Source organism: Hetaerina americana, unplaced genomic scaffold (genome assembly GCF_022747635.1).
Source record: "Hetaerina americana unplaced genomic scaffold, ioHetAmer1.1.p SCAF_13, whole genome shotgun sequence".
Lineage (NCBI taxonomy): Eukaryota > Metazoa > Arthropoda > Insecta > Odonata > Calopterygidae > Hetaerina > Hetaerina americana.
In genome coordinates this window covers 4,826,287-4,839,912 of record NW_027286403.1, presented here as the reverse complement: position 1 = coordinate 4,839,912, position 13,626 = coordinate 4,826,287, and the positions used below count along the sequence as shown (strand labels likewise).

General features: G+C 37.5%; 1 protein-coding gene and 1 long non-coding RNA gene across 2 annotated transcripts; both read right to left on the bottom strand.

Moving 5' to 3' along the window:
• Positions 1–231: 231 nt before the first annotated feature.
• LOC139686038 (uncharacterized) lies at positions 232–1,657 on the bottom strand. The gene is made up of 3 exons (XR_011700287.1): positions 1,589–1,657; positions 944–1,120; positions 232–406 (listed from the first exon to the last, which is right to left on the bottom strand). It is a non-coding gene; the product is annotated as an uncharacterized lncRNA (long non-coding RNA).
• Positions 1,658–1,805: 148 nt separating this feature from the next.
• On the bottom strand, positions 1,806–13,626 carry LOC139686120 (histone lysine demethylase PHF8-like). Its single transcript, XM_071583303.1, has 9 exons — positions 13,488–13,626; positions 8,310–8,451; positions 7,330–7,528; positions 6,362–6,433; positions 4,665–4,769; positions 4,404–4,549; positions 3,186–3,387; positions 1,954–2,110; positions 1,806–1,837 (listed from the first exon to the last, which is right to left on the bottom strand). The coding sequence occupies exons 1-9, from the start codon at positions 13,624–13,626 to the stop codon at positions 1,806–1,808; spliced, it is 1,194 nt and encodes a 397-aa protein (XP_071439404.1).

The following is a 13,626-nucleotide window of genomic DNA, read 5'->3' as shown; positions in this document are numbered from 1 at the left end:
TTGGAATATGTGTGAGACTGTCCTGTATAAAGATTGAGAAAAAATATTATCAAGAGAACTTATTTTATGTATATATGCATATATTATACATGCAATAATTGGAATTGTAATTAGTTATATAAATATAAGTGTGTGTGACCGTAGATCATCCACAAAATCCCTGCTATGACTGAGATTATCTATAAGCAATCAATAAAACAATACATACATCATTCCATTCACAACATTCAATGGCCTCTTCAGGATACATTGGTTCATCCATTGCTGCTATTTTTTCATCAATGACTGCTTTTGTCTTCTGCCCATTAAATGATTCAATGCCATTCTTATCTCCATGGTTTGCCTCGGCAGCTTCACTCAAAAAGCCATTCGCGACTGGGATTTCCTCAATGCTATCCTCGTGCAACTGAATCACAGGAAAAATAAAATTCATCAATGGTTGAAGCCTAACATGGATTCTTTCATGGAGTACTCCATTTGGACTTTTCCAGTTTAGTTACCCTTGTGCACTCAAATGAAAATGCAAAGATATGGATATACTTCAAAACACTCATGCACCTTCAAAAACATTCACTATACCTGGAAGACAAAAATACTAATAATAATAGGAATCGTAATTAGGTAGATAACTGTGTGTAACCTTAGATCATCAACAAAAATCATGCCATAATTGAGATTATGGATAGATAACCCAACTGCTACATACATCTTTCCATTCATAACATTCAAGGGCCTGTTCAGAATGTGCCATTTGATCATCATTTTTATTGTAATTTCAATACTTAAGAACTTTCAAAAACATTTGCTAAGGCTGGAAGACCAAAACACTAATCACTAATAATGGGAATCATAGTTACTTATATGACTGTGTGACCACAGATCATCAAAAAAATTCATGCCATGACTGAGATTATCAATAAACAATCAATCAAACACTACATACATCATTCCATTCGTAACATTGAAGGGCCTGTTCAGAATGCTGTGTTTCATCAGTAGCTGTATTTGTCTTCTGCCCCATTAATGTTTGAATGTCATTCTCATCTCTCTGTTTGGCTGTGTTAGCATTATTTAAAATGCTATCCTCCACCGGGTTTTCCTCAATACAAACCTCGTGCAACTGAAAAACAGGAAAAGATAAAATTTTCCCAGAAATTTATTTTCATTTTTCCAATGTTTTGAAAGACAAAAAACTATTTATGAATGTCTAAAGCCAACATAGGGTTTTTTCAGAGAGTGTACTATCAGCGCCTTTTCAGTTTTGTTACCTTTGTGTTCTTAAAGGAAAATGTAAAGAAAAGAATTGGAATATGTGCGACTATTGGACACTCACAATAATTCAGTAAAAATGTGATAAAGGTTACTTATGCTCTATAATTATAAACATAACCCTTTTTAAAATTCTACTTGAACATCCTTTTTTTTAGTCTAACTACATTTCCACCTTCAAAACAATTTGCTAAGCTGGATGACCAAACACTATTATGGCAATCAAAGTCACTTATTTAACTATGAGTTACCTTATCATTTAAAAAAATTCATGTCACAATTGAGATTATTGATAAGCAACAAAACAACTGCTACGTACATCATTCGATCCACTATATTCAAGGACCTGGTCAGAATACTCAGTTTCGTCAAAGCTAGGTGTTGTTTGTTGCTCCATTAATAGTTGAACTTCTTGTATTGAATTCTGCCCAGCAGAATCTGCAACTGGATGAGGTAAATTCAGGGATACTGCAAAAATTTCACCAACAAGTATCTCCTTTCGTATATCTTCAATTAAATCATTTGGTTTTATGTCTTTAGGAATTTGATTTTTGACACCCTTTTTCATCTGAAAAATATGAAAAAATGTTAAGTTTCACATATAATTATATTGGCATTAATCCAGTGCATTAAAACAGAAATATTTATTCATCATTGAATGAAGTCCATAATGTGAGGAATTACGGTGGAGAGTGAATGTTGGATTGAAATCGTACTCCCTTATAGTGCTCTCCACAAAGCACCTCATGTAGGGATTAGCACCCCACTGAAAACAATCTACCACCTTCAGGGAACCCAGGCCCTCTAGGTGGGAAGCCAGTACATCAACCACAACACCATCCTGATTCCCCATGTATTTTTGTATTCATTATTTTTCATTCTATTGTAACAGTAGAATGCCCAAAACTAATTGTCAATCACGAAGTATCTCGAACTTAATCCCCGTTTGTGCTCATTGGGCAGCAAGTATTCATCGATGAATATTACAACAGTGCTACAGGAGTCACCGTACATTGTGCTTCTTCAGCAACTTTGAGGATTGCTGATAGTACATATTAAACTAGTTCCATAGAAGCTTGAAATGTCAAGTGGATTTTGGCAAACGCCAGTTAACTCATGAGGGTATACAAAAGCCTTTTCAAATCCTGATGGTCATTATTTGTAATTGAGCTTGCCATGGGCCTTGCAAAGTCCTAGCACCTTTGAACTCCAGGTGCTATTGCCACCTATCTAGCATCAGCATTTCCCAGCACTGTCAGTTGGGTATACCTCCTGAGAGCAGAGAGTAGAACAGAGGATTGCTTGCAGCAAGTTCTCAGTTCAGCCTCAATGAGACAATTCTGCCTCTAAGGTCAACCGACAAACGTACACAACTATATATGCCATTTTATATTTTCAACTTTCGAGGCTAAAAATAAGTGCAATTTTTGTGAGTAGCTTCTTCTCATTTGGAAGTGGAACTGAAACAACCTCATCCCTTCGCAGGGCTACTTGTACAAATCATCATAAAGATGAGGGACTGAAAATGACTTGAGAGAGGGAGAAAAGGGAAGACTGAGAGAAAGTCATCCATGGTTAATGTGGTCAAATAATCTCTCAGGAACAGAAGAGCATCCTTGGAACAGAGGTAAAGGAAGTATGCAAAAAGAAGAGGGCAGGTTGGGAGGGATTATTGAAACAAACTTAAGTTTCCCATTGTAACCTACTATCATGCTCCCGTCTAATGTTTCTGCTCATATGAAATGGCATGAAAGGTATGCATTTTGTAAACAGATCTAATTTGTGCCATATGCCTAACATGCCATATGCCTGTGCCTATTTCAAATCATAATGTGACTTGTGCCTTTTTTCATACTGGTAGGCCTACACTAGAAAAATTATGACTGTAGTTCCCAGCAGTATTTTCTATCACTTACATCTTTATCTTGGTTCCATTGTTTCAATGCCAAAAGGAGAGCTTTTAATCCTGAAAGTAAGTACAGTGGAACTTTTTTTCCAGAGTTATTGACTCGCTTCAAATCCCCCAAAAGACTCCTCGCAGCAAACCAGTTTACCTTATGAAATGAGGGGTACAGGAATTTCTTTGCCAGTTTCATACTGACCTCAATTTCATGCACCCTGGAAAACATAAAAGTTAATTAGAAAAAATTGAAGTGAGACCAGGACATCATTTATTATTGATGGTGACAGATATTAATGATGGTAAAATGTCTTTATTGAGGCAACATTGAGACTAGATAGCCCCTTCTTCAATATTTCATTGCTCTTGTGTATTTTAAGTTTTTCTTTGAGTCTTTACATAGCATAATGAAGAAATATCCTTGAAATCACCTCTTCTTCCCTTTCATACCTAAATATGAAATTTTTTTGAAAACCCTTTCCTTCTGCCAAGGAATGGAATTGACATTTACCCTGCTAAAGAGAATGAGCCAGCACAGTTGATGGAGTTTTTCAGGAGACTACATTGATAAATCCCAAATTTGCAATATTTCATATTTATTCCATGAGTGATAGAATTAATAATGGACAGTTGAAGAATAGTTAATTTTTTATCTCCATAGAGAAAGTATCACCCTAATAACTCAACATTCTGATGAAAAAAATGAAATATTACCATAACATGGAATATCATCACATTTTTAGTAGCCTATGGGCCAAGGAGACTAAGACTTTGAGAAAAGTACAGAACCCCACCTAATTACTTGTCACACATGAGGGAACACAAAGGGTCGTGCAACACCATGGTGGATTCATGCACTCATTCCTCCCTCACATGGCACTTAATCAAACCTAAGCACCCCTCAAATAGTTAATCCAAAGTGCACATTTGACAAAGCTTTACTCAAAAACAACTATTTTTATATTATTTAGATAGGTATGCATGTTTGTGCTGCTAAAATTATTATTTTTTCAGCTGCTATGCCACCAAAAACCATATTACCTACATATGGACAGATGTCATTGGAAAATGTGTCCAAGAGGCCTTGGAATATATGTACCTTGAACTGCCAGAGTCAAATTTTTTCATGAAAACAATACTCTCCCCTTACAGGATTAGGAGAAAGCAAAATGCTCAAATTGAAAAATACTGATCAGATAACAATGTGGAATGATGGAAAGAATTAACTACTCACTGAAGCTGCAGTTGAATGTTCAGCGAATGCAAGAAATTTCCCCCAAACACAAGGGAGTCAACAGGGGTTAAGACAGCATGGATCCATCCACTTGGGATCAGAAGTGTTTGACCCTTTTTCAGTGTAAACTTGTAACACATGTCAACCTGAAGTGATAAAAGATGGCAAAGTGAGAATGTCAATCAATGTTTAAAACTCTGAAATTAGAACCGCTAACCCCACAGGCCATCTAACGGAATTGAGAAAATGTTTAGTCTTTACCTGATCTCCGAAGAATGTTTCACTCTGAGTGCAAGAGGATGTCCAACGCTGGTACAAGGACAAATTAGCACAAGTGGGCTTTATGAGAAAGAATGTCTTCTCCCCCTGTGAAAGACACAAAAATATAGCATTCATCAACCTTATCCAAGGAACAACTCTCAGGAAATACTATTTTAAATGATCATTATAATCTTTCATTTTCAAATCCACCTGTGCTCTCATGATGCAGAGTAAATAAATCAAATATTTTAACAATATGCATAACTTGGAGGAATTTCTTTAAACCTTATTTTTAAGGATCTTTTTGCATATTATTATGAGGCAATCTACCGGTTATGGTAGGTTTTTGGATGTACGCAACTACCAAATAAATATTTTGTGACACCTAACAAAACACAAAATCCTGCATCCTACTCTACATCAGGTCCCTCTTCATCTCAGAGTACTTTCTTCCTCCCTTCATCCCATCCAACATGCCTATCCTGTTCCTTCCCTTTCCTCATTTGCCTAACATTCTCCCCTTTATTACAGTCTTCAAAATCCCACTGCCGATCAATATGCCCCTCATCCATTTTTCCTGCCTCCATAGAATTTTTCCCAACAAACCCCTCTCTTCGTCCATCATACCAAGTACTTCCTCATTTGTTTCCCTTTCAGTCTATTTCACCTTTTCCATTCTCCTCCATACCCACATTTCAAAAGCCTCCAATCTACGTCTATCCTGCTTAAATGACCACATTCCTGTGCCATAAATAGCTATACTCCATATCAATGTTTTTACGAGTCTTTTCTTAATATCCTCACTCAATGTCCCTGTCATCAACTCCCGCCTCCTTGTGAAAGCCTCTTTGCCTAGCAAAATCCTCCTCCTTACGTCTATACTACTTTGACCACGTTGGTCCAAAAACTTCCGAGATACGTAAACTGTTCTACCTGCTCTAGTTTTTGTCCTCCTATTTTAATGTTTAGCTTAGCCTTTTTCTTCCTAGAAAATCGCATAACCTTTGTTTTATTAATATTGATTCTCATCCCATACCTGTCGCAGTGAGTTTCCAACTCACTCAACAATGCTTGCAACCCCTTGGCTGACTGACAAACTAAAGCTTGGTCATCAGCAAACCTAACTGATTTTACGAATTCTCCACCGACTTTCATTCCTATCTCCAGTTCTTCCCATGCTTCTTTAATCATTTCCTCCACCTATATGTTGAACAGCAATGGTGATAATGGGCCACCCTGCCTTACACCTCTTCCTAACACTGCTCATCCGGAGTCCCCGTTCCGTGCTTGCACCTGGGCAGTCTGAGACATGTACAGGCTGCAGATTAGCTGGTCCCTCCAATCTATTCCTATTTTCTGCAATATACTCATTAGTTTTTCCCAATTCACTCTATCAAATGATTTTTTGAAATCTACGAAAAAGGCAAATACATCCTGATTGTACTCTATATTCCTCTCGATTAGTGATCTTATCACTGCAATTGCATCACACCTACCTCTCCCCTTCCTAAACCCAAACTGATCATCCCCTAAGTAATCATTTGCCCTACTCTCTATCCTTTTTTTGATGATTCTGAGAACAACTTTAGCTGCGTGGGATATCAAACTTATTGTTCTGTAGTCCTCACATAGCATAGTCAATATAAAATAGCAATGTTTATGACAATAGCAGTAAAAGTATCTAAGTATTGAATCACTAGCCCAATGATGAAGTTTCCTCGACACTCTTCATAGAGCCATTCATCTGTCTGGGCTAAATGCAGGTCTCCCTATAAGAGAGTGGAACAGGGCTCATGGACTTGGCCCAGGTGGCAACTAGCCATCTATGTGTAAGAAGTTTATTTCCCCCAAACCCTATTTGGCAATTCAATTAGGGAAATAAAAGAGGGTTCAAAGGTAATATCACATCAATGCAAGGCTCTTTGAGGGTGTTTTACAGAAGCGAAATTAGATTGGTTGCTTCACAAGATAAATAGGGCAAGAGCACCTGGTATTCTAATCACCTATAGAATATGAGTAAGCAATGGACACTGTTTACCAAACAAAGCAAAAAAAAATTAAGATTTATTAGAAGTACTGGGTAAATTTGATGAAAAGGTCAAAGAGAAGGGTTATCTTTTGCTGGTTAGGCATAATTTAGAATATGCTGCTAGTGTATAGGATCCTCATAAAGTTAGATTGATTGCCGAATTGGATCGCATACAGTGAAAAGGAGCTAGATTTGTCGGGGTAATAAAATATCTAAAAAGCTCCCAAAGGTTATCCCTTGATGGCCTTTTGAGACCAATTCAAAAAGTGTATTCTGGCCTTATGTGTAAGACATTTTTCAATAGGTTTTCTCATGGACTCTCTCCTGGAGGTGCACTGTGGAGAGGAAAAGATAACTGCTCTGAGAGACAGAGTTTGGCATCCACCTTTGGCAAGTGCCCAACTATGATTAAATTAAATGAGTCTCTTCATGGGATGACATACGCTGAGGCCACTTTAGATCTACAATCCAGAACCCATTACAACTTCAGCATGTAATTAAGAGAGATGATAAACATAAGGTTAGTACGCAGTGTTTGGTTGTAGATGGTCCATTGAAAGTTTCTAAATTAGAGTGACAAAAGAGAATTGGTACGATTTAGAAAATAGGAATACGAAATTCAGTCTAATATCTTACCCAAAGCAAGTGGTACCAAACAGATGATCCACCAAAATCGATGTGAAAGTCTGTGTATGAGTCCTTGGTGCTCAGGAGGCAGTATTTCTCTACCTGAGGTCTGGTTAGTGTTTTATCTTCTCCAACATCTGTCGGCCATACATGGTTCAGCCAGTCTAGCTTGCGTGCTATATAGGGGGCCTCAACCAGAGAACTAAGCCTGAAAGAGTGTGATAGTATCAAATGGCAATGCAAAATTAAATATCAAACACAAAGTTGAAAAGGGAGGTGGAGTACATGAAACCTGTATGACCAGAGACGCAAATAGCCATAGCAAAGACCATAGCAAAGCCAAAAATCTAACAACATGGAATATAAACACTCACTAGGTGTTACATGCATATTATTTCACCAGGTATTACTATCTTATATTTTCATTCAACAATAAAATTAATCCACCTTCTAATTTAACACAGACAGATGTAGGAGATAGATTCAAATGGATGCAGAGCATTGTGATTGGTGTTGGAACCCCAGTGACAGAGCAGTAGATGTTGGGCAAGCAAGGCATGGGTGGCAAAAGGATAGGTACATTGAATGCAACAAAAGGAGGAAGGAAGAATGTGGAATGGATGCAAATAGCCATACCAAAGGTAATAGGCTACTGAAATGGAATATAGAACACTATTAGAGAGTTAAATGCAAGATATCTCACCATAAATAACTATCTTACATTTTCGTTCAACAATGAAATTAATCCATCTTCATATTTGTGCCCGTTATAATGCAGATAGATGTAGGAGGAGTCAAATTGACCTGGTCAATTTTGAGTCTTCTACAGAAGTCAATCATGAATGGCCCTGTCAACACCGAGGGAAAGCTTGAAAGTCTGGCTACCCAAGTAAATCTTTAAGGCCCACCTAGCCATTTTTTTACCTATACAACATAGTCACAATAATTACCCAGTTACCCATCATCATTTGTAACATGGAGATACTCACGGTGTGCTGGAGATTTCTAAACTTAGTAGGTTCAGAACCTTGGTCCTTTTTGGATTTTTGAAGTGCCTGATGAACTGCCCAAGCTTCATTGGGACCTCACTTTGGCGAGCGACTTCAATCACATGTACTCTTCTATTGGAGCCTATTAATGGAGAGAAAAGCCACAATTAACAACAAAACTGCAATCATCATGAAATGTCTTGATTAAAATTCCAATTAAAATTGATAGTGCACAAGTCTAATAATGCATGCTTTGATGCACTATGAAAGTAAATAATGAATTAAAAGAAGTATACTCAGATTTTATTGCTCTTATGAACATTATCTTCGAAAATATTGATCAAATATACATTGATCCAAAGACTATTTAAGATTATTATCAAAGTTTTTTGCATGATATTTTGAAAGTAAAGTATTTTAGCCATGAATACTCAGCCTATTACTATGAACAACATATGCTAAATATAGGAATGGACCACTGCTGGAATGTCACATTCCAAATTTGCTCGGGAATCCACTTGTTCAGTAACTTAACCCATAAAATATAAGCAAGCAGCTCAGTCTTCAGGAACAGGTAGTGATTACAGCACATGAATAACATTTTTTGTCCTCCATCCAACTTTTGTTGAAAAGGATCAAGTGACCAATATGAGGGTGGCACACAATGGAGTTTACAATATTTCTAATAGTGCTCATAAATTATATTCTCTCAGAATAGCAGTAGCAGTGTTAATACTCATCTCCATAAAAGCAGTGACTGGAGCTCTGCGCCTACCTTCCTTTAAAATGTTCTCCCCTCAATAAATATTTAAACCATTTTCTAGCTGTGATGTATGGAAGAACAGACCCTCCAGAAGCAATTTGTAGCATTATATAGGCATTGGCTGATGATTTGTTAAGGGGAAAGCAAAATTTCAATGCAGTGTCATGTGTTGCCTCCTTCGTTGCCGGGGATTGGGATGGTGCTGAGGTTAACGTACTGGCTTCTCACCAAGAGGGCCCAAGTTCAAATCCTGGAGATGGCAGATATTTTTCAGGGGTATCCCGATTCCTACTTTAGGTGCTTCATGGACAGTACTTTGAGAGAGTGCGCCATCCATCAGATAGGACATTAAACTGCAGACCCCTTGGTGCCTTTCATTAAGAGTAGGCTACTGCCAGTGCCAGGTTTGAGATATCACTATGCTTTTTAAGCCTTAAATTTATGAATTTTCACTATGATGAATGCTGATGAAGGTAAGCCTCTTCTCTTACGCTCAGGGAAGTTCAATGAGTTTCTCCCTTTGTGAGCAAATGGTAGACTCAAATACATACATTCTGGCAACCAAATCTACAACAAGCCTCTCTTCAATTCTTTATACTTCCATCCTATCTTCATTCCATATAACATCCCTATTCTATTTCTTCCCTTTCCTCATTTGCTTAATATTCTCTCCTCTATACCTGTCTCCAACATCCCATTGACAATCAATATGCTCTTCATCCATCTTTCCTGCCTCCTATACATTTCTCCTCTCAATCCCCTCTCCTACATCTACATCTACATAATACCCCGCAAGCCGCCGCAAGGGCGTGTAGCGGGGGTAACCTCTCCTGACCCACCATGTCTAACACTTCCTCATTTGTTTCCTTTCTGTCCACTTCACCTCCTCCATCCTTCTCCACTCCCACATTTCAAAAGCCTCCAATCTACACCTATATTCCTGCTTCAATGACCATGTTTCTACACTGTACAAAGCCACCCTCCAAATCAAAGTTTTGATGAACCCTTCAATAACATCCTTGTCATCAATTCCTTCCTCCTTGTGAAAGCGTCTTTTCATAATGTAATTGTTCTTGTGCCCCCACTATTTAGACCATCATGACCAAAACATTTCTGCAATTGGTAAACTGTTCCACCTGTTACACACAGTATAACTATTGCTCCAGTAATCCTTGTTATCCTCTCATCTCACCTTACACAGTTCTAGCACATCTATATTGCCCCTCTCCGTCTCTCACTTTATAAGCTCTAATTTTCCTGTTCTCAACATCATCCTAACATTCCAAGTCCCTATTCTAACTCATTTGGTCCTCTTCTGTGCTGCTCCTGTCACTTTCGCTTTGCAAGGAATTCTTGAGAATAAGACCATAGAAGCCTTGCCTACCTTGCTGCTGGGCCCAACACAAAATAGATTTGACCAAGTCCCATAGTTGCCAGGACTCATTTTCTCTACAGTGCTCATCATGCCATTCTTGGGAGAAGTAATTGAGGTGGTTTCATGCTGCCTTTCTCAATAGTGTTTTTAGCATAACCCCATCACTCAATAGCCACCCCTATGAGACAAAACACCTTGGCATCTGCCTTGCCTCAATGCTGCATGGACTACCTTTTTACTTTTTACCTACCTCCAAAAATTTGACCTATATGTGTGGCCCTTCCAGGAGCAAATATCAATGCTCTTCTCAGCAAAACTCTAGGGGTCATCAGAACACACCAACCTTCCTCCACATCAAGTTTTTAGCCCATGGGGAGGGAACAGGGCATATAATGGATTGATAATATTATGCTAAAAAATTTATTTCATTTACTTCCCAGGTTTTTCATTTCACAGGTAATTTAAAACTTTTCCCACCTGAAAGTTTGAGCCTTAAGCAGAGTTTCAGCCCAGAGTTGATCATGCAAAGTGCCTCTTTTGTGATCAATACATACCTAATACCTTATACCGTAGTATTGATGAAACATTTTTGCCAACAAAAATCATTCGCAGTTACTTAAATATATCTGCCTAATAAACACCACCACCTATGGACCTAAATTTTGGGACCTCCATGATTCTGAAATGCACTATTGCCAGGTCTTTAACTGCTACCATGGTGTGAGGAATAAAGAAACTTGTGGCAGCCTGGACTAAGTTTTGTGGTCATGAAAAAACTTTTAATTATAGGCAATTTTTTCATGAAAGGGTTCTATTTGGCTAGTGTTGACTTGGCATGTGAACTAAATAAAAATAATCCACTTTTTACAGGGAAATTGAAAACTTGAGAACCAAGAGAAAGAATATTCCTGGCGAATTAAAAGAGAAGTTAGGGTTAGGGGAAAAGATAAATTACAGAAATGGAGAGATACTTTTCTCTGGACCAAGGGAAAAAAACCCTAAAGATAACTCTTCTGTCGTTTCCCAGAAAAGCAACTGCACAGAACACACATCTACTTATGAAAAGACATGATGGAAATACAGAAATATTTAGGAAGCAAATAATAGGTCCATTTAATAATTAAATGGGAGGGATTGATGCACATGACAAGATATAGTATTCTTACTGACATGAAAGGCATTCTTCAAAGTTCTGGTAGAAAATTGCATCTTGTATAATGTATTTTGTGTCATGGCCCATATGGTGCTCAATTCTGACATCATATAAAGAGAATTATCCCACATAAATAATGATAAGGCTTCAATATACATTATACATCATAGAGACTTGACAGTCAGGATGGCTTAGGAAGAAATACAATGACATATCTGTATGTGCAGATGGATTTGAGGCTGGAATGTAGCAACTACCAGGGAGGGAAGAAAACTATTGCATTTTTAGTGGAAAACGTGGACTGATGAGAAGTTGGCCCTGAGCAATATGCACACAGCATCAGAAAGGCATGCACAGAATTTGACTGAGTCACCAAAGAAGCTAGATGGAGATGGCGAGTGGAAGAGCCTGAATTTTAGGCCCCATCAGAGTTGAAAGGTCAGGTTTTCTACAAAAAGAGCATGTCGAAAGGCTGACAAAAATTTATGCAATTGACTGATTATAGTTATTCAAGAAGTTCTCTCGGGTTTCCCACCGGGTCAGGTTGCAGTACACCAACGTTTTGAAGGCTGACTCTGCCATCGTCTTCAGGGTGAAGTGAAGTTACAGAAGTGAAGCATTCATTAAAACATGAAGTCATGAATTAACCTTCTGAACATAACAATTAACAAGGCATCTGAAAGGCATTTTGGCCAAGTGATGACGAATTTCCTGGATTCTATGTTGAATAAACATAGATATTCGTGTAGCTGCTAGCTCTTGAATGTAACAACGCAATTTTCTTCATATTTAGTGTTAACATAAAAATAATTTGGTCTTCTCTGTCTGATCCAAGTATTTTTGGTACATTCTGATCTGAAAAATTAGGGTGCCCCTTATGTGCCGGGGAATGTGGTATCCCATGGGCCAGAGAATGTGGTACTGTACATCCATTCCCTCAAAATAATTACTTAAGAATGTTTTCCCTGCCCTGTTGAAATCTAATTTCAAAATGCCCTTACCTCATGTAAAACTGGCCACCTTATGAAATGCAACACAAGGGGGCTACATAGATTTCAAAAGGGCGTGTCAAGAGTTGTATTGAGTAATATGGAGAACCACGACATGTAACAAGAGTTGCAAAGATACCTTCAAGCAAAAGAATTTCAGCCAGGTTTGAGAACACTGGCCATTTCTATGCTATACCAGAAAAATAATAGGCAGTTGAGTTTCCATGGACACAATATAAAAGATATAACAGGTGCAATGTTTCACTTTACAAAAAGTGAACCATCCCACTCTTTTTATGTCTATAGTAAGGATTTTTTCATTTCTATGTGATATAAATTTGTAATTGAATAAGTTGGGAATAATAAGCCAATATAATCTGTACATGTAGAAATTATTTAATTTTTTTGACAGGCTTAATTTTTACAATGAGAGAAGTAACTTTTTTTATCATTTTTATGATACATAAAGTGGGCATGGAGAACATAAATAAAGTTACAGCAAGAAATTCTAAGAAAATACTGTTTGTAAGTATTAAACAGTGCTAGAGATCCATTTCATCCCCATCACTTATATCTATTGATTTTAGCTTTAGTTTTCTTATCTAGACTAATACAAATGGTTGTAAATTATAACATCAGTCTCACTATCAATATCCTAACTTTTAAATTATGCTCTTTTTCAAAATGCAATGCTTTTGGGGAAATACATTATATTATTTCAGCACAATACAAATAACTTATCATAGCTACTTAATAAATGAATTTAATGATGGTTCAATTTCTCCCAAACAAAAACCAGATTTTTTTTTTATATTTGAACTGAAAAATTTGAAAAAAAATCTAGAACGATTTTCTTACCATCTAATCATACCAACAATTTAGTAAATTGGTAACCTACCTAAATACTGCTCCACATCACTCACGGAGAAGGTATCTGGTGGTATGGTAATCCCCAAACCTTCCTTCTGCGGGACCAAAATTGGATTAGTAAATCCTGCGTGCTGCAGGAAAGGGAGAGTAAGTTGCTGCCCGGTCAT

Bases quoted from the DNA above. Each gene is read 5' to 3' on its own strand.
- LOC139686120 (XM_071583303.1), bottom strand. From the start codon at position 13,626: ATGACCGGGCAGCAACTTACTCTCCCTTTCCTGCAGCACGCAGGATTT. The intron at 2,111-3,185 runs GTAAGTGATAGA...ATGGGGAATCAG, and splicing joins AATGGAACCAAGATAAAGAT to GATGGTGTTGTGGTTGATGT. The intron at 1,838-1,953 runs GTAATTCCTCAC...CATATTTTTCAG, and splicing joins TCCAACATTCACTCTCCACC to ATGAAAAAGGGTGTCAAAAA.